The 21,964-nt window shown below is 35.5% G+C and overlaps 1 protein-coding gene across 10 annotated transcripts in view; it reads right to left on the reverse strand.

Annotated features, from left to right (window-relative positions):
• The window catches only part of NLGN1 (neuroligin 1), an 827,042-nt gene that overhangs the window by 640,974 nt on the left and 164,104 nt on the right, over positions 1-21,964 (reverse strand). For 6 of the 10 annotated variants that reach the window (XM_019463200.2, XM_019463199.2, XM_019463198.2 and 3 more), the window contains exons 2-3: positions 11,402-12,214; positions 10,900-10,959 (exon numbers count right to left, since the gene is read on the reverse strand). In XM_019463200.2, coding sequence (XP_019318745.2) covers positions 10,900-10,959; positions 11,402-11,894 — 553 coding nt within the window. In that variant the 5' untranslated portion in view covers positions 11,895-12,214. The remainder of the gene's footprint in view (positions 1-10,899; positions 10,960-11,401; positions 12,215-21,964) is intronic. The other 4 variants (XM_019463206.2, XM_019463204.2, XM_019463202.2 and 1 more) reach the window with 1 other exon arrangement.

The raw sequence follows: 21,964 nt of genomic DNA on the forward strand, positions 1-21,964 counted from the left end.
TCCACTTTGAGGAAGTTGGAAAGATTCTAGAAGAGGAACCCAGAAGTTTTTTGGGGAAACAGAATAGGAACTCTTTTGTGAGAGAAAGAGAAGAGAGGGAAAGTGCTTTTGTATCACCCTCCTAAGACTAGCAGACAACATGTAATTTCTTTTTTGGCCTAACTGTTCCAAAAGTCTTTGCCTCAAAGAAAAGAGATAAAAGGGAGGATGAACTTTTTTTTTTTTTTTTTTAGTCCTCAAATGAGAAGCAGAAAATTAGGACTGTTGATTAATCAGATTTTATAATTTTCCAAATTACGGCTGCAATGACCCCAACGCCTTTCATTAAGATTTCTTTTCGTAATTGTTTAAAACTGATTCTTGCCACATTTTACATGCTTTAATGAAAATTAAGGACTGTAATTAAATTGCTCTAATGCCATCATTACATAGATACCAGATGAGCAAAATTACAGCAAACAAAGAAATAGTTCTTAAATTTAAAAATCATTTTAAAAAGAACTTTGTTCAACTGCCTAAATATGACAAATGAGATAGTATTGAAAATCAATGCTACTACAATGTTAAATTTATAGGATCTTAATTTTAACTGAAACCATATTTGCATGTAAGTAACCATCTGGATAAAATGTTTAAAATTCAGGGAAAGTTTAAAAAAATCAGAATCATTTTATCACAGATCAAACACTTGCATATTTAAAAGTATCTAAACTAATGCATAGCATCCTCTCTTGATAGAAAAATACTGAAAAAACAAATTAAAGAAACTTCTTAGGAGAGCACAAAGAATCTACAGGTGTTGGAGGGCCTGAATATTACATTTGACTTCTGATTTGCAAAGAAGCCCCAGCTCCTAACTAGCAGCATGTGACCTTGGGTAAGTTATTTAACTTAAACAAGAAACCTATAAAATGGATATAATGATGACCCATTTTGAAATTTTTAGGGGGATTCAGTTTAAAGAAAAGTGGATGTGTGCTTAGTGTCCCTCAAGAATTCATGTCTAACTAGAACCTCAGCATTTCACTTTATAGGCTAAATTGTGCCCCCCCAAATATGTTGAAGTTCTAACCCTGAGTACCTCAGAAGGTGACCTTATTTGAAAACAAGGTCTCTCTCTCTCTCTCTCTCTCTCTCTCTCTCTATATATATATATATATATATATATATATATATATATATATATATATAAAATTTGTTAAGATGAGGTCACTAGGGTGGACCCTATCCAATATGATTGGTATCCTTATAAAACAAAAGGTAATTTGACAACTCAATAACAAAAAAACAATCCTATTTAAAAATGGGCAGAGTATCTGAATAGGTATTTTTCCAAAGAAGACATACAAGATGTCCAACAAGCACAAGGAAAGATGTTCAACATCACCTATCATCAGGGAAATATTAATCAAAACCACAATGAGATATCGCCTCACACCTGTCAGAATGGCTATATCAAAAAGACAAGAAATAACAAGTATTGTTGAGGATGTAGAGAAAAGAGAACCATCATGCACTGTTGGTGGTAATGTAAATGGCACAGCTGCTATGGAAAGCAGCAAAAGGGTTCCTTCAAAAATTAAAAATAGAACTACCACACAATCCAGTAATTCCTACTTCTGAGTATTTATCTGAAGCAAATTAAAACACTAATTGGAAAAGGTTTATGCACCCTTATGTTCATCGCAGTATTATTTACAATAGGCAAGATATGGAAACAGCCCAAGTGTCCATCGATGGATAAATGGAAAAAAAAGATGTAATAACCCACATGCACGCAGACACACACACACACACACACACACACATGCATGCACACACAGGAATACTCTTTAGCCATAAATAAGAATGAAGTTTTGCCATTTGTGACAAATGAATGGATTCTAAGGGCATTATGCTAAGTGAAATAAGTCTGACAGAGAAAGATAAATATTGTATGATCTTACCTATACATGGAATTAAACAAGCAAACCAACAAAAAACAAGCTTATAGATATAAAGAACAGATTGGTGGTTGCCAGAGGTGAGGGTGAGGGGTGGGAAGAATGGATGAAGAAGGTCAAAAGGTACAAACTTTTAGTTATATAATAAGTAAGTCATGGCATGTAATATACAGCTGGTGACTATAGTTAATAATATGGTACTTCACACTTGAAAGTTGTTAAGAGTAAATATTAAAAGTTCTTGTCACTAGAAAAAGAATTTTTGTACTTATGTATGGTGATGACATTAACTAGACTTAGGTGTGGTGATCAATTCAGAATAAATACAAATATCAAATATTATGTTGTACGTTTGAAATTAATATGTTATATGTCAATTATATGTCAATTTAAAAAAAACAGATTTTAAAAGGGAGTAATTTGAACACAGATATACATACAGGGATAATGCCATGCACAGAGACACAGAGAGAAGACAGCCATCTGTAAGCCCAAGGAGTGAGACCTAGACCAGATTCTTCTTCATAGCCCTCAGAAGGAATCAACCCTCTCGACCCCTTGATCTCAGACTTCCAGCCTCCAGAAATTTGAGACAAAATTTTCCTGTTGTTTAAACCATACAGTTTGTGATACTTTGTTATGGCAGTCCTAGCAAAGTAAGACAATGACCTTATTTGGAAACAGAGGCTTTGAAAATGTAATTAAGATAAGGTCATACTGGATTATGGTGGGCCATAAATCCTGTCATTGGCATCCTATGGAAGGCCATGTGAAGACTCACAGACAACAGGGAGACCCAGGGAAGAAAGCCATGTGACAACAGAGTAGAATCAGAGAGATGCATCTACAAGCCAAGGAATGCCCGGGAGGTTTGGCAACCACCAGAAGCTCAGAGAGAGGCAGGGAGATTCTTCTTCAGAAGCTCCAGAAATCATCAACCCTGTCACCTCCTTGATTTTGGACTTTTCAACTCCAGAACTGTGAGAAAATAAATATCTGCTATTTTAAGCCCCACAATTTGTGCAATTTGTTACAGCAGTCCCAGGAAACTAATATAGGAAGTGTTACATTAAGTACTCTGTCCTCTTAGAAATGGTTATGAGAAGATTGATGAGTAGAAATTATGTTTCCACATCTAGTCAAGAATTTAAGATGATCAAATCTAGAATGAGTTCATATGATTGCTTCTAGCAAATTTATATACTGGTGTGATTTTTAAAATTGGTCATTTCCTAAACTATTTTAGCATGTACCACCATGATGGGGAGGAAAAAGAAGAGCATTCATAGGAGAAATATTAAAAACCAAAAGATTATCAACAAAATCTGTAATGCCAAGTAATGTAGAAATGAATTAAAGCAACAATTATATCATAATTGTTATGCTAGTAGCATGTCCCATATGTGAAAACAATACTCGAAAGAAAATATATTATTTATTATACACTGGATAGGAGAAAGAAAAGCAGTTTCTACAAAGGATTTATTTTGTGGAATAACTCTTTTTGCTGGTAACATAAGTCTTACATGTTTTCAACTTCAACCCTAGTTTCTATAAGAAAAAAAGGTATTTATTCTCTGGAAAAATTGAGTTGGACAACTATAATGGTCTTTTAATCATCCGCTTCAGAAGACTCTCTCTGCCTGTCAGTAAACAATGGAACAATTGATGTTACTCTTTTAAAACTTTACAACGCTTTAGATCTACTTCATTTCAGAGTTCCAACTTAAACTGTTTAGCTTTTAGAAGACAACCACATCTGTCCAAGGCTACTAATTCAAATGTGATCCCAAATCTCTGGTACAATCTGGCTTCCCATTCATCTTTGAACCCCCAAATGAACCAGATGTTGTAATTATTCCAGTATATAATGATTTTTTTTTTTCTACTGGCCACCAATTTCATTTTCTGTTTGATCTGGGATCCCACATAAACAGGATTGCTGTTGTTGCTGTTGTATTGTTTTGTTCTATTCTGTTCAAAAATAGTCTCCTCAAAGAAAATATAATTGGTCACCAACAAATTACATATTTTAGGACAAGATATTTAACCTCTTTGGTCCTCCATGTCTGCATTTGTAATATGGTAATAAGAATCTCATAAGATTGTTATGATATTAAATTAATGAGGCTAAATTCTAGAACAAATTAAGAGCTTGCCAATGTTAATTCTATTCCCATTCCCTTTAATATTACACACCAAACAAAATAAAAATAATCAGATACGGGGCGCCTGGGTGGCTCAGTCAATTGAGCAGCCGACTTCGGCTCAGGTCATGATCTTGTAGCTCGTGAGTTCGATCCCTGCGTCCAGCTCTGTGCTGACAGCTCAGAGCCTGCAGCCTGCTTCAGATTCTGTGTCTCCCCCTCTTTCTACCCCTCCCGTGCTCAGGCTCTGTCTCTCTCTGTCTCTCGATAATGAATAAACATTAATTTTTTTTAAATACTCGGATGAAAATAGAATCCTACTACCACTTCTACCCATGGAATCCCACTCATGAACTCTTCTTAGTTATTAATGTTAATTTAAATTATCTGCCTATGCTCTTTTTAATCCAAAACCTCCAAATGTGTACTAGATCACATCTTTCTATAAGAATGTTATTTTAGCAGTCCACCATCTTCTATATTTTAAATTGTTCTCTTTCTACTATACAAATATTTCTTTCTTTCATCTTAACATACAGCAACAAAATCAACCTCTATTTTCCTTTGTTCCCATTTTTTTTCTTCTTTTTTTTATAGCAAGACTCCTTAAAATAGTTATTTATGCTCAGAGACTCCAAATCTCCCATTTTTTTCTTAGACTCCACTCCAGTACATCAGACTCCACAAAAGTCCATTTGATAGAGTTGATAACTGTGTTTACTCTGATGCGTTTTCTTTACTTAGCTTCTAGGACAGCAACAACAAAATCTTGGCTTACCTTCCATCTCACATGTAACACATTTTCAGTCTCCATTGCTTTCTTTCTCTTCTTCCAGCCCTCTTAATGTTGGAATGTCTCATGGATTGGCCTTTGGTGTCTTTTTCTTTTCTCTATTTTCATTCAATTCCTTTCATTCTCACTCAGCCTCATGACTTTAATTATTTACCTTCTATACACAATGATTCCTAAATGTATTCCTCCTATACCTCTCTCTTGAACTTCAAATTGGTTCCTTGATGTCTGTACTTGAATGTCTAAAAATGATTTCAAATTTAACACGTCCTCTAAACCATTCTACATTCCTTTTTTTTTTTTCCATAGTAATTGATGGCAAGTTTATTTATTCTTGTAAGGACTTAGACAAAAAATCTAGGAATCTTCTCTGACTCATTTTCTTTCACAGCCCATAGCAATTTAATGGGGGGAAAATGTGACCTTCAAAATACATCGAGACTATCACGTCCATTGTTATTTCCCTGGACTGAGGCTGGACCAGGCTTCTATGTTGTCTGGACTATAATAGCCTCTTATCTGCTCTCCCGGTTTCCCCACACTCTTATACAATCTACTCTCAATTCATCAGCCATAATAACTTTTTCTTCCCCTTTGCTGAATCTTTCATCCCAATGACTTATTCATTCTATAACTGGAATCCTGTACTTCCTCACTCTCCTTCATCCATTTTTGCCCATCCTCTTACCCCTTTCCCTTCTGGTAAACCATCAGTTTGTCCTCTGTATTTATGGGTCTGTTTTATCTTTGTTCATTTATTTGTTTTTTCTTTATTGTTCAGATTCCACACATAAATAAAATCATATACTTGAGCATTTAGGTTGCTTCCATATCTCCATATCCATAATAGGTTGCTATTATAAATAACGTTAAAACAAACATAGGTGTTATGTATCTTTTTGCATTAGTGGTTTTGTTTCCTTTGGGTAAACACCCAGTAGTGGAATTACTGGATTTTATGGTAGTTTTCTTTTAAATTTTTTGAGGGAACTTCATACTGTTCTCCACAATAGCTATGCCAATTTGCATCCCCACCAACAGTGCACAAGGGTTCCTTTTTCTCTACATTCTTGCCAACACTCATCTTTTCTTGTCTTTTTGATATTAGCCACTCTGACAGGTATAAGATCATACCTTGTTGTGGTTTTGATTTGCATTTCCCTGATGATTGGTGATGTTGAGCATTTTTTTCACATGTCTGCTGGCCATCTGTATCTCTTCTTTGGAAAAATGTCTATTCGGGTCCTTTGCCACTTTTAAATTGTATTATTTGTGGAGCTTTTGTTTTGGTGTTGAGTTGCATAAGCTCTTTATATATTTTGAATATTAACCCTTTATCAGATATATCATCTGCAAGTATTTTTCCCCACTCAGTAGGTTACCTTTTAATTTTGTTCATACTTTCATATGCTGTGCTGGCATTACCTCTTTAATAAAAAAAGTTGGATCATTCTGAATCTCATAGCCTCTCTCTCTCTCCCCTTTCATATATACAATAGTCATAATTGTTCCTTAACTACACAACACAAACTGTCACCTTAATGCCTTTGTACTAGCTCTTTACTCTCCTCTTTCTCCGAATATCCACTTCACCTCCCCAGATAACCACTTCATCTCCTTCAGGTCTTTGCTGGAATGAGGGCTATGCTAAGTATCTCATTTAAAATTACCTTCATCCATCACATCAGCACTCCTGATCCTCCATATTCTGTTGATTTCTCATCTTCTTACACCTTTTAACTTTAACTGTTAATTGTGTTTATTGTCTATAATTTGTCTCCACACACTAGATGTAAGCTCCAGGAGGTCAAGGATTTTTTTATTTTATTTTTATTTTTTTTAATTTTTTCACTGATGTAATGTATCTCTGGGTCTTAGAACAGTACTCTAATTGGCACAGAGTAAGGACTCAATAAATATTTGTTAGATGAATAAATTTGTTAAAAATATATGAGGCAAGAAGGAGAGCATTCTGGAATATAATCTCCTTTTAAACACATTAACAATGAAAGGAGTAGTGTTATACATATTTAATTAGGGAAAAATCAGTCTCTATGTACAACAAAGAACCAGATAGACCCTAAATGTGTGGAAAAGACTCTTGAATGAATTCAATGTTATCTCAGGTAATGACTACTAAACGGAGAATGCACAAGTAAAATACTTATGAAAATATGGAATAAAATGCTCAAGGAGTAAACAATTATGCAAGAGTTGTCTATTAAGATTCTAATTTTCTGTACATTAAAAATTGAGGTAAATGAGAAAATTAGGTTAACAATTTCTCACCACTGCAGAAAGGAAAATCAATTCTGTATTCATCTCAGAAGAGCTATGCAAATAACAGTCAAAGTGCTGGAGAAATGCAAAGCTACACAACTCTAGGGTATCCATGAGCCAATCAATTTGTTTGTGGATTCTCTGGGTCCCTTGTTCCTCCTTCTCATGTTTACTGCCTAATATTTGACCACTCTTCTGTTTGTTGGCAACTCTCACAAGACAGCAAACTAAAGAAACAAAATGAAACATAAGCAAATTAAAGCTACTTCTGATAGTAGCCAGGAGAAATATGCTGAGATTTTGGCCTAGACAGTAATAAAATTATGTGTAGGATTGAAGATCCGAGTAACTACAATGGTTACTAGCATGTTTTCTGGAAATCAGTTGCTATCATTGTCTTGACCCAATTCAATTAACGGGAGCATGAAATTTACCTAAAATAGAGTCAACAGGTAGAAAAAAAGAATTCATGACATTTTTGAAAAGAAAAAAAGGAAAGGAAGATCAATAAGGTAGAGAGATATGATATATTACCAAAGCTATAGAAATCTCTAGAGGAGGGGTGCCTGGGTGATTTAGTAGGTTAGGCATCCGACTCTTGATTTCAGCTCCAGTCTTGATCTCAAGAACCATAAGATGGAGCCCCACATCTGGCTCTGCGACTACATGGAGCCTGCTTCAGATTCTCTCTCTCCCTCTCTCTCTCTGACCACCCCCCCTGCTTGCTTGCTTTCTTTCTCTCTCAAAATAAATAAATAAACTTAAAATCAAAAAAGAAATCTCTAGAAGAGGTAATTTAACACGATGGAAATGCATCTAATAGAAGCAAGAACTAGAGACAAACCTATCACTTATGGGTCAGAACACTTAACCTCAGAACCTACTTTCTTATTTATATAATAAGGATAGCAGTATCTTTTCTCATAAATTTGTTTGTGATAAATTACATCTGTCCTCTACATCCAAATTCCAGTTTCTGTCACACGTTATCTGCCCATTTGGCCAAGTGTTGACAGCCATCCCATTTTAAGCCCCCATGTTTCACTTTGCAAGGATAAAACCCTGAAGAAACATCTAGAGAGTAATTAACATATGGCTGAAACTATCATGGGAAATATAAAAAGATAGATTGAAAAGTGCAACTAGGACCTGTTTGAAATGAGTGGGAGCCTATTGGTAAAATGTTTTTCCCCCTTCAACTGAACAGGATAATATTACAAAAGCTCTATTTAAAAACTATAGCAAGGGATCTCTTAGACAAAGTAAAAGATCCTGTTATACAGACTAAAGTGGAGAAAATGCTTTGTTCTTTGTATATTTACTTGAATGCAGTAAGTTCTATGAGAAGAAAGATCTTTGTTTCATTCATTACTGACTCCTTTGCATAGTGCATGATTTAAGCAATTAAGAAATAGTTTTGGATGAATACAGTATGCACAGATTATAATGTCCTTGGCACAGGGATGGGGGTTCACCCGCCTTGGAAGATGACTACACACAATTTTTTTAAAAAGATAAATAATAACAAACCAAAATATCTTATCACCTATAAAATGCAGCACACCTATTCCTATACTTCCTGAATCATCATTTATAAACATCTAGAATTCTGTTGAAGAACTTAGAGTCCATATGAGGTAAATATTGGCATAGATAGATAGATATTATAAATGACTAATATCTTCTTAAACCAGAATGCTATGATTTCATGAAGTGACCAAAAGAGACTTTCCATGATAGAGAAGGAAAAAAGTTAAAAGTTTGGAAAAAAGAATTCTACTCCACTGCTTAAAGTCAAGCTCTAAAATTTAGTTTTATTTAGTTTAAGAAAAGCTATCTATATAGAAAGCTACATTTAAAATCTTTGTTATTTAGACTTTGGAGTAATATACAAACAGCCAATGAATGATCAAAATTTATGTGTTAATAAGATATATTAAATACCAAAGCAAAATAATTGTTTGAACTGCTTAACATAAAAGCACAATAGATTTGGACTATAAACCACACAGACTGAAGTAGGTATCTACAGATTTTGTCCTCAGGCTAATTATAAATGAGTTCAAAGTTGCCAAAGTAAATAGCACAGCCTTACACACCTCTTTGCCAACTCTCATACAGCCGATGGAACCGACCATCTAAAGAATGATGAAAAAGAATTTTCTAATGAATTCATTCCCCCCTGAAGTTATATGAGAGGAAAGGTCACTTCTCACTTACTAGCTTACCTTTTTGGTTTTTATCATTTTCTTGATTGTACATATTTTCATGTATTATGCTCTATTTATGCATTCTTTAATAGCATCTTTATTTATGACTTTGTGAATCAACATCTTTGTGACAGGAGGTGAAAGTCACTTAGTTAATTACACGTGCTTGACAAGCTGCATAATAATAACCACTGCAGTATTGTACATTAGTCAAAGATATGTAAATTACTGCAGTTATTCTCATTTGGGGAAAAACAAGAGACTTTGTTTTGGTCATTTAGAACACTTTTGCTGTGTCTGTATCTGTGCTTTTCTCAAGTATACTGTGCTTTTAACCCAAATCATGGCATCAATAATAAAATAGAGGTTAAATCCCATTCTACTAGTATGACCAAAGAAATAAAAAGCAAGCCAAACCAAACCAAAACTCAATTGAATGCGAACACTCTGGTCAGCAGTTGAGAACTTTGTTATATGAAGCTTCTTCCATATAATGCAATCCTCGTAAAACAGAACAGTTTAGACACTCCCTGCCCCACCAGGATGTTGTAATGAAATCTGACTTGGTCCAGCCAGATTAGAAGTGCATAGGGAGACAGAATGTACAGCACTGGAATGTTAATATGACTTCTGTATGAAGATTGGAAATTCTACAAAGTTATGAATAAGGTCAAAATAACACTTAGATGATTTACTGCCATAAAAAATCATACTCTCCTATGAGCGATTTACTGGATGTTATATAAAAATGGAGTGTGGACAAGCTACATTCAGATGCAAGCTTGCAGCTGTCAGTGTGTACATGTGCTCAATCTGGCTAGAGGATGATTTGAAGGTTGATTTAATTGTAGCTTCTGAATCATGTTCTTCCCTATGTGTTAAATTGTTTAACATAAATACAAAAATGTTAAAGTAATTTTAGGACTGTAAATATTTAGTATAAAAATCTGTAAAATCTCATTCTTTTCTGGAAGAGTAACTGAAAATATAGACTATCTGGGAAAAAATACCATGACTGAATAATGGTGACTACCAGACAGTTACGGCAAATTTACCCTTATCTGAGAAAGTTCACAGGGCTTTCAGAAGTAGCTGAGAATAAACAAACAAAAAACTAGGTGTGTGACAGAGCTGACCAGTGTTAAGAGGAACAGAAATCTGTATCTGTAGAACAGGGTTCAGAGATAAAGTCGACCAGTTGGTAAGGCAGCATCATTTGTGTTCCTTGTAGGCAATGTCATAGCCTAAACATATCTTGTCCTCTGAACACAAACTCAAAGCAGAGATTCAACTCCTATTGATGCTACCAGCACCAAAACATAAGGCACCACCAATGAGCTTTGTCAATATTATCCACTCAACTACAGCTCTCCTTAATCATCTTTCTATTCCTTGACATGCCTTCATTAAATTCCAAATATCACCTAACCATTTACTTCTCAGCTCAGCAAATCATCCTTAGGGAGAATATCTTCTTCCTCTGTAAGCTTTTTCCCCCATTTTTTTATTTCCACTTTTATACATACCTCCTTTTCTACATATTTTCTTGCCGGGTTTTCTGGCACATTCCTTGGATATTCTTTTTACTGAAAAATGAATAGAAGACTAGAAAATAACATGGCGCTCCATCACAGACCGCCGGAACATGCAACACCACTATCTAACTTAATACACTCCTGCATTTACTGAGTGCGAAAGATCCCCAATTCGTTGAGCCTGCACATGCAATGGAGAAATGTTGATGCATCTTCTCAGAAGTCATTTGGTAGGAAATGGAAATTAGGAACCCATTTCTACCTAAATATACGTGCTGTGGAGGAAAGAAAATGAGTAGGCACAGGAAAAAATAAGAACAGAAACATTAACACACATAAACAAAAAGAGCAGCATGCAAGCATGTAAAATATGTCTACATGCCAACAGGAAAAGCCATGCATGCTACCAGTACACATGAAACAATATTGTTAGAACTTAGAATAGAAAAGAAAATATAAATTTATCTCCCTGTTTTTCCTGCAGTAAACTCACCATCCTCAGTCGGAACGTATATGTTTAAATATAGGCAGTCTTCACTCTGGTCTTGCACATATGACGAAACCACATCCAAGTTATTAGTAAACCATACAGGAAGCATGACTTCTGGCAATCTGCCATCAATGATATTCTGGGGACACACAGGAGCAAACTGAGTTGCATTCCTGATATCTGCCCAGGGAGATGGTGGTTCTGGAGGCTGAAAACGATGTTCCCCTGTTGGTGGGGCTGCATATGGAACCCCAAGAAACTGAATAACAGGCCCCAAAATTTCATTATTGAGTTCTTTCTTCATCCCTCTTATCTTGCCGAAGTTGGTAGTGACCAGTGGGTCTGCATCATCCAATTTTTGTGAAAGCACATGGGCAGCCTGAAGTAAACATCCCAACACACAGAGAGTCAATGAGGCACCCAATCCCCTGTGTACCAAGCATGCCATTACTGCTCTCCACACATAATTTGGCCACATGCATCTGGGCAGTGCCATGGTCCCACATTAGTTGTGTAGTTGTCTGGTTACAGTGAGGCAAAGGTATTTGTATCCGCTTTAGAAAGACTGGATAATGGTAGAACGCACCTCCAACTTCTTCAAGGCAAGCTTGTCAAGAAAAGCTCAGAAAGCTCTTTATGCATCCAGTATCTCCCATTGATTTCACATGTATTGAAGTAGCATCTTCAATCATCACTATTTATCAGACCATATCCTATTGACCATTCTGTTTTCCATAGTAGCAATGTGACAAGAGTGGTCATTGACTGTAGATTGCCCTCTTACAAATCAAATCCAGTTAGCAGCAGATCTGCATCCTAAAGAAAATGAAAATAAATCATTAGGATGAACAAGCTGAAATAGAGCAATAACTAGATGTTTTACAAGCTACAGAAATACATAAATAGCGGCTAAAGTCAGTTAAGTTAAATACTACCATAGGAAAATTATGGTTTGATGTGAGGTGAAAGGGGAAATAACTGATTATTAGATTCTTGAAAAACTTGCCTGCTGACTTACACACATTTAAGTGGAAGCGGGCCTTTTCAACATATGCGATTTCAGGAGCATTTCACAGTACACGTTTTTAAAAAAATACTAAAGGCTATATGTAAAATTTCCCCTTTATTGATGGTCTTCAATCACATCAAGGAACAACAGAAGTAATCAGCAAACACGCTAAAAATTAGAATTAAATAGCAGAAAACCTTTTGAAAATTATTGGTAGGGAATTAGTGGAATGTAAACAAACTATAAGAGTGACTATATATATTTAAAAGCAAACAAACAAAAAGGTGGTCCCCAATATTATGCTACATAGAAAAAACAAAGTTAATGTTAGAGCAAGAAAACTAACACTAGTTCAACTGTGATCATTTAAGTGCAACTACCTTATAAGATCAACCTCCTTGATGTTTCTCAAAAGTTTGCACCAAATCATTGGGTATAGGTCCCTCACCTTAAATTAAGTTTCAAAAATTTTAAAGATAAAATGGCTTCAGACAAATTTGAAAAAGAAACAGAAATTGGCATCTTTTTGAGGACTAAAGTGTTTTTAGTTTTTTTTTTTTTTACAATCTAGTTATACTATTTTAAAAATCAGTAAATTCTCAACGTGAAAATTAATTTCTGCATCAAAGTCAATGTATTGTAAGTTACAAGTTTTGTTTTCACTACCTATCAGAGATCAAAGGAACAATAAAAAAAATAAAGTGTAGTAGTTCTGTGAAACAATCATACCTAATCACCACATCTTGCATATTAACACTAACAGAACATCTAACACTGTTTACCCAATTCAACTTAAAACACATCAGGATAAAATGTAACACTCAGTGCAGTGCAATTCACAGCATAATCTTACTTTAACTGCAAGATAGCATACAACTCGGCAAATTCATCTTTTCTTGTTCAAGCAACCTTTTAAAGTGCTTACTTTGAAAATAATAGTGTTGATTTGTATTACAAATGGTTCTAGCCTGTCATATTATGAGAAGATTCCCAAAGAAGTGCTGGTCTGGCAGTGAGGTTGCCCTGACTTTGTGTTACCGAAAAGGAGATTGTACAAACTATATAGGGCAGTGGGAGATTTGATTCAGGCCTGGTGTTCCTTTAGCTCTGAACAATCCATCACAGAAGGCAATAAGGAGATAAATGTCTTTCTTCAAGAGTACTTCTGCCTGTGTTAATTCATAAACCTTTGCTGTGAAAGCTCATTAACATACAAAAGGCAGGCTTAGACCCATCCCATTCCTGTCTCAAAACTCGAGCACATACTGAAGATTTAGCTACACGAACCCATTTCTACTAAGAGTACACAGTGTTTATTTTTGTGCAGAATCGTGGTGAGCCACAGCATGGCTGAGTCTTTCCTAGTCACATTTGGTGGTAAAAAGCACCGTATCAACAGATGAAACACAATAGTCAGTCAAGTTAATGGTAGAAAAGCCATTGTAATTACGTCCAGGAGCCCCACAAAGATATGAGACTCCAAAAAGACAGCAAGCAATTGAGCCTTATATGCCATCCTGAGCTAAGGAAAGGGAGAGGGGTGTGGGTGCTTCAAAAGGTAAGAAGGCAGATCACAGGAAGATGAGACAAGGAAATATTTGGTAAAGAAAATTTGCCCTGCCACACAGGGCTCCTCCAAGGAACAAATCAAAGTACACCTGGTGGAGGGTCCAAAATATCACTACGAGTAGGGTAATAAAATAACCAAAGTCACAACAACAGAGAGCAAGTAACAATCTCCAGAAAAACACCTCCTGAAGGGCCAGGCCCTGGACAGTGTATGACCCTCCTTTAATATAGTAGTGCTCGCAGGTGCAGAGCACACAACAAGCTTTTAAGACACATAAGGGACAGAAAGCTAGCCAAAATGATGAAATGGAAGAATTCTCTTCAAAAGCAATTCCAGGAAGTAGCGACAGCTAACAAATTGATCAAAACCGATTTAAGCAATATAACTGAACAAGAATTTAGAATAATAGTCATAAAATTAATTGCTGGGCTTGAAAACAGCATAGAGAGGACAGCAGGGAATCTATTGCTACAGAGATCAAGGGGCTAAAAAATAGTCATGATGAATTTAAAAATGCTATAAATGACGTGCAAAGTAAAATGCAGGCTGCCACAGTGCAGACTGAAGAGGCAGAGGAGAGAATAGGTGAATTACAAGGTAAGATTATGGGAGCATCTGGGTGGCTCAGTGGGTTGAGCGTTTGACTTCGGCTCAGGTCATGATCTTGCAGTTTGTGAGTTTGTGAGTTTGAGCCAATTCAGGCATTGGGCTCTGTGCTGACAGCTCAGAGCCTGGAGCCTGCTTCAGATTCCATGTCTCCCTCCCTCTCTGCCTCTCTCCTACTCATAATCTGCCCACCCCCTCTCTCTCTCTAAAAAATAAACATTAAAGAAAAATTGTTTTAAAAAATTATGGAAAAAGAGGAAGCTAAGAAAAAGAGAGAGAAAACAAAATCCAGGAGTATGAGAGGAGAATTAGAGAAGTTAAGTGATGCAATCAAATGGAACAATATCCGTATCATAGGTATACCAGAAGAAGAAGAGAGAGAGAAAGGGGCTGAAGGTGTACTTGAACAAATCATAGCTGAGAACTTCCCTGATCTGTGGAAGGAAACAGGCATTGAAATCCAACAGGCACAGAGAACTCCCTTCAGGCGTAACTTGAATTGATCTTCTGCACGATATATCATAGTGAAACTGGCAAAATACAAGGATAAAGAGAGAATTCTGAAAGCAGCTAGGGATAAATGGGCCTTAACATACAAAGGTAGATACATAAGGGTAGTAGTAGACTTATCTACTGAAACTTGGCAGGCCAGAAAGGAATGGGAGGAAATCTTCAATGTGATGAACAGGAAAAATATGCAGCCAAGAATCCTTTACCCAGCAAGTCTGTCATTCAAAATAGAAGGAGAAATAAAGGTTTTCTCAAACAAACAAAAACTGAAGGAATTCATCGTCACTAAATGAGCCCTACAATAGATCCTAAGGGGGACTCTGTGAATGAAATGTTGCAAGGACCACAAAGGACCAGAGACACCACTACAAGCATGAAATCTATAGATAACATAATGACTCTAAACCCATATCTTTCAATAATAACACTGAATGTAATGGACTAAATGTTCCAACCAAAAGACACAGGGTATCAGAATGGATAAAAAAACAAGACCCATCTATTTGTTGTCTACAAGAGACCCATTTTAGACCTGAGGACACCTTCAGATTGCAAGTGAAGGGATGGAGAACTATCTATCATGCTATAGGAAGTCAAAAGAAAGCTGGAGTAGCCATACTTATATCAGACAAACTAGACTTTAAATTAAAGGTTGTAACAAGAGATGAAGAAGGGCATTATATAATAATTACAGGGTCTATCCATCAGAAAGAGCTAACAATTATAAATGTCTATGCACCGAATTCAAAAGCACCCAAATATGTAAAACAATTAATCACAAACATAAGCAACCTTATTGATAAGAATGTGGTAATTGCAGGGGACTTTAACACTCCACTTACAACAATGGATAGATCATCTAGACAGAGAATCAATAAAGAAACAAGGGCCCTGAATGATACATTGGATCGGATGGACTTGACAGATATATTTAGAACTCTGCATCCCAAAGCAAAGAATATACTTTCTTCTCGAGTGCACATGGAACATTCTCCAAGATAGATCACGTACTGGGTCACAAAACAACCCTTAATAAGTATGAAAGAATTGAGATCATACCATGCACACTTTCAGATCACAATGCAATGAAGCTTGAAATCAACCACAGGAAAAAGTCTGGAAAACCTCCAAAAGCATGGAGGTTAAAGAACATCCTACTAAAGAATGAATGGGTCAACCAGGCAATTAGGGACGAAATTAAAAAACACATGGAAACAAATGAAAATGAAAATACAACAATCCAAATGCTTTGGGATGCAGCAAAGGCAGTCCTGAGAGGAAAATACATTGCAATCCAGGCCTATCTCAAGAAACAAGAAAAATCCCAAATAAAAAACACCATATTGACACCCAAAATACAGAAACTGGGTGGCACGTTAAAAATCTCCATCACCATTTTTTATTCAGCCTTATTTCCAAGTACAGTGATTTCCAAAAGTTCTTCTTTATACACTTGGTACCTTATTAATATTATAAAGTAATTATTTCATTATTAACAAAGAACACTCATTTTTGTATTCACAAGCCCTTAACTGTGTTAAAAATAAAGGGGGTCCTGTTTACCACTGATGTGATACTTTAACACAAGATGTGAAGGATTAGATTTCTGTACACCAGGGTAAATTTTCAAATTCTAATAACATTTTGTTACTGAGGTTACAAAAATGTCCCATTTTACAAGGGCTTACCTGTATGGAGAATTATGGTATTGACCCCAAAGATTTTTTAGAAGTTGGTGTTATATTAATAACAGTTGTCCAAGTCTAACCTAAAAATATGGCTTACTTAAGTTAATGAAATTTTAAATATGTGTGTAAATTAGTCTGTGTGTGTGTGTGCACATACATGTATAGATTACTAAATATAAAGACTCTCAAATTTCTTGGAAGACTTTTTTTCCTATTTATTGGTGCTTTCTTAGCTTTTTTATATGCCAAACCCTTAGCTTTTATGCATTTACACTCATTTACAATAACCCTATAACATAAGTTCAACAGTTATCCCCTTTTTACTCAGAGGGACTGAGACTTCAAGAGGTTAAATACCCTGACCAAGGTCTCTCAGCTAATCAATAGCAGATCCAGGAGCCCAGTGGAATCTGATTTAAAAGCTGCCCTCTTGATCACTGCACCTGATAACACTCTCACTTCACAATTAACACTTTTTAAAAAATTGATCCTAGTGCACTTAAAATTGAATTGTAAAAGTGTTTTATGTTCCTTCAGAAGGACAGAGTCTAGGTAAATACTCTGACAATTTCATAGGAACAGAAATTTAAATGGATTACCCTGTTCTTATTGGAAATTTCAATTTTATTTTGCTAGATTTCTTCTATTTTACTTTTTTTAACTTTTTTTTTTACATCTATTGCAGTGATCAGTTATTCATATGTGTTTACCTAAGATTATGCTAAAATAATAATGGGTAACAAAAAAATTACAACTTTGTAGCCTAATAGCCTAAATGTCCATTAATAGATATTGATAAATGAATTATGATATATGCATAAATTAGAATTCTATACATCAATGAAGTAAAGGACCTGGACCTAAATATGTCAACTTAGATAAATCTCAGAAGTTTTAAACAAGCAAATTGCAGATGAGACAAAGTAAAATGTTATTCAAATAAAGTACAAAATATGCAGAGCAAATCTATATATTATTCACAGATTACATAAATATGTAGTAACAGAATATTTGTCATCCCTGGGTAAGGAGGAAAGCATATGAAATTAGTCTAATGGTTAATAATTAACATTATTAATTAATTGGCACTAAGATTGATAACCTGTGGTGAGGTCTTAAAAGACCATAATTAATTGACTACAATAAGTTTTACAAATCTAACATTTGATAGCATTAGGTGATACATACACACACACCTATACATCTTTGTTATGCAATTCTCTGTATTTTTCTATGTGTTTGAAATCTTTTATAATAAATATGTTAAAATAATAAGATCAGCAAGCCTTATTCAGCAGGCCAGGCAAGTAGATGAGACTATTAATTCATGTAGGACTAGCTCCATTGGACTTTGCAGTTAGTGCAGACACTAGCTCAAAAAATTCTTCCCTTTGGGTTAAAGTATGAGTAATTCCACTGAATTATAACATTTTAAAATAAATAACATTTTAAATAACATTTTAAAAGGCATCATAAATGGATATATATTATCTCACTTGCATTAATTCATCATAACTGGTGGAACTAGTTTGTTCCTGAGTAACCCAGATCAAAGAGATGACACTGGAGAGAATAGAGAGAACTTCTTGAAACATTAGATAATCATTCATCCAATCTTCCACTCATTCAATAAACATTTATTGTGTATCTATAATATATAAGCTATTGTGCTAAATGTTATGAGAATTTAAAGACAAGTACAATTGCGTCTTTGCTCCCAAGTAGCTATAATAGTGTAAAGGAATAAGTCACATTAAAAAAAAATGACTCTAATGTAGGTTGGAATGTGACATGTGTGCAACAAATACACAATGAATGGGGATATGGAACCCAGCAAAAAGTTTCTGATTGATAACTTTACATAGCCTTATATGTCTTTTTTAAAAATATGACCTATTTATTTTCTACCTTGCTCTGTTTTTAATTTGTTTTATTGTTGAACCCAACTCCGCCCTCCTCCCACTACTGAATTTCTTATTCAAGGGCAAGGATTTTGTTGTTTTTAAATAGTATCTTCATATCCATCATAAACTCTATGTTGACAATCCTTTATATAATGCAGACATGGGTAAAACCTCAGCTCATATGGACTGACTGAATGCTTATCACCAGAGTGGTGTGGAGTCTGCTCAATGCTATACAATTGATTGTTGTTATTCACTGTAGTTATGCTCCATAAAGTCACTGCAAACGTCAAGTTAAGAAACATGGATCCATGCTCCTAGGGAAATAGCTATAAATTACTCACATAGTTATAAATCATAATCTCAATTTCAAATTAAATATTTATAAATCATTCACATAGTTGTAAATTATAATCTTCAACCCTAAAAACAGTTCATCCTAGTAGATTCTATTTTCTTTATTTTACAAAAGAGAAAACAGGGTTCAAAAATGTTAAGTGACTTGTCTGAGGCCATTCCACTAACAGGTGCCAGAGTTGAGATTCAAAGCCCCTTCATCTGGCCCCAACACTGGAGCTTCTTGCACCACACAGCACTATGTCTACCATTTCTGTCCTCCATTCATTTCAGTGTGACAGCTGAAACAAGGAGGGAGAAGATACCCTTGTATAACCTCAGCTGGAAACTATGCTTATAGGAAGACGCAAAGTGTTTGCTGCTCTGTGAATGGCTGCGTATCTGTGAGTATTGACTTTGGGGTTATAAATAAATTTTAGTGAATAGGCAAATTTGAAAACACAGGTCCACGAATAATGATGATTGACTGTATTAACTAAAGATAAATAATATTTTATAACTATGGGTCGATGAGTCATTTTGAGGTCAGAATATATCAGCCTGTCACCAGCCTGTCACTACTAATAACTAGTAATAATCATTGGTTTTAAGAATTGGATTTACTACTAGTAATTTAATAATAATTGCATTTAATAATAACTGGTTTTAGTGGAGTACAGTGTTCTCAGCCAGCCGACGCCACCCATGTAACTGGAATGTGCTTATTGTAGCCGGCTCGCTATAAGAGAATCTGACCACCAGCAGATTTTAGGATTCCTATAGCAAGATGTTTCACATACATGCTTGAGGTGGTTCAAAATTTGGAGATAAGGAGTATCCTGCGTGACCCAGCAGTGGGAAAACAAGGAAGGCTGCATCTGAGATGTCCAGACCCCATTCAATGCATATCCTTCCCCTGTTGTTGCTCTCTGGTACTATTTGCGTGTAACAAAGCTGTCCAAGGAGTATAAACTGTTTGAATCCCATGAGTCCTTTCAGTACCTGAACACTTAAAGTAACTAATGTGTAATTAATTCACACAGTAAGTACTTAGAAATAGGATGAATAAACAAATGAATGCAATTGCACAAAATTCTGTTAGGCTTTAAAGGAAAAGACAGGTCTACCTCTAGGTAATAGATTAGGAAAGAGATTTGAACAAATATTGATGGTCATGGAAGAGATTCCAGGCAGGGGGCACATTCTAGAAACATGGAAAGAATATGTAGTGGACATTGCAGTGCTCAGTCTTCCTGGAAACAGCTCACATTCCAGTGACTGGTCCACATCAGTGTAAGGCCTGGCCTTTTTGCCTCAATGCAAACCAACTCTGAGGGGCTATCCTGGCCCAAAAGCTTCCTACTGTATGGAAAGAGATAGAAGGAGGAGTTGACTATGATTCCTTCACTCCCTCCCATGTGTTTTTCCCAGCGGTGTGCCCTAGTAAATTTCCTGCAGGTAAATCCCCATCTCAGAGTCTTTTTTGTTCCCCCCTGGGAAACCTGACCTATGACAGAAAGGAAAGAAGCAGCAGTGTTTGAGGAGGGCACAGTTTAGTTTGGCAAGAACACAGAGTAAATGAGGTTCAGTACTGAATGAGACTGGAAAGGCAGGTTACAGCCAAATCAAACGAGCCCTTTCATAAAAGGCTAAAGAGTTTGGATTTTATTCACAGGATGATAAAAAGTCATTAAATATTCCTTGCAGGGGAAGAATATTATCAAATTTATTCAGAAGAAAATTAAACTGGCAGTACTGTGGAGCAGGGATCTCCAAAGCACTGTGCTCATACCCTACTACAAGATGACCAGATGAGAGAAGGAAGGTAATCGTTGAACTATGTATCATAATTTTTATATAAAGCTAGAAGATAGAGAATTTAAGCTTTGCTAATATGAATATATGGTTTAATACCAGTGTCTCCACATGGTTGCATGACGTGTATAGCACTTGAGATATTCTTGTTCTACCATCTAGAACATGGTAGGATTCCCAGCAGTGACAATTTTGCTGTTATTGTTTCTTTCCAACACACAATGATATATTAGAGTTAACATCACTAGATAAGTAGATTTATACTTTTTTTCATCATGTTGTAATTAAAACAACCGTCACAAAAAAGAACTACTGAATTAAGTTTTTTCTCGCAAGATAAATATATGTTAAAGGACATACTAGTAACACAATCATAACAACAAGAAACAAGCAGATATGAAACTTCTAGTTCTGATACAAGCTCTTCAACTATATTGCAAGACTCAAAACTATGGCTATTGAATCATATACAATAATAAGTTAGACAAACATTTTCAAAAAATCAAGAAAGTAACTCAGAATGCAGATTTAGGGGCGCCTGGGTGGCTCAGTCGGTTGAGCGTGCGACTTCAGCTCAGGTCATGATCTCGCGGTCTGTGAGTTCGAGCCCCACATCGGGCTGCCCCACAGCCCCACAACAGAGCCTGTTTCGGATTCTGTGTCTCCCTCTCTCTCTGACCCTCCCCTGTTCATGCTCTGTCTCTCTCTGTCTCAAAAATAAATAAATGTTAAAAGAAAAAGAATGCAGATTTATATCCATTTCACTAACTGAACTGTGTCCTTAGGATCTCAGTGGCTTGATATATTCATGAATGATAGAATGAAGGCGTCAACATTTATAAAATATTAAAAATACTAATTTTATCTTTCTCATCTTTTAATGCCTATTTTTGTGTATGCCTTACAAGTTGATACACAAAGATATTTGTGTAGGAATGTATGCATATATTTATACTTTTTTGGTTTGGTTATCATAAACACAGGATTGCATGATCACAAAAATGTGGAGACCATTACCTTAGTGAATGAAATGGTGGGAAAGAAAGAAGAAACAATTTTATTTTTATGTTCAGTTTAAACTATAGGTTAATATACCACATTTATGTGAAAATGACAGCAAATTGACTA

The sequence above is a fragment of the Panthera pardus genome, unplaced genomic scaffold (genome assembly GCF_024362965.1).
Source record: "Panthera pardus isolate Hobbes unplaced genomic scaffold, ASM2436296v1 HiC_scaffold_16, whole genome shotgun sequence".
Classification (NCBI taxonomy): domain Eukaryota; kingdom Metazoa; phylum Chordata; class Mammalia; order Carnivora; family Felidae; genus Panthera; species Panthera pardus.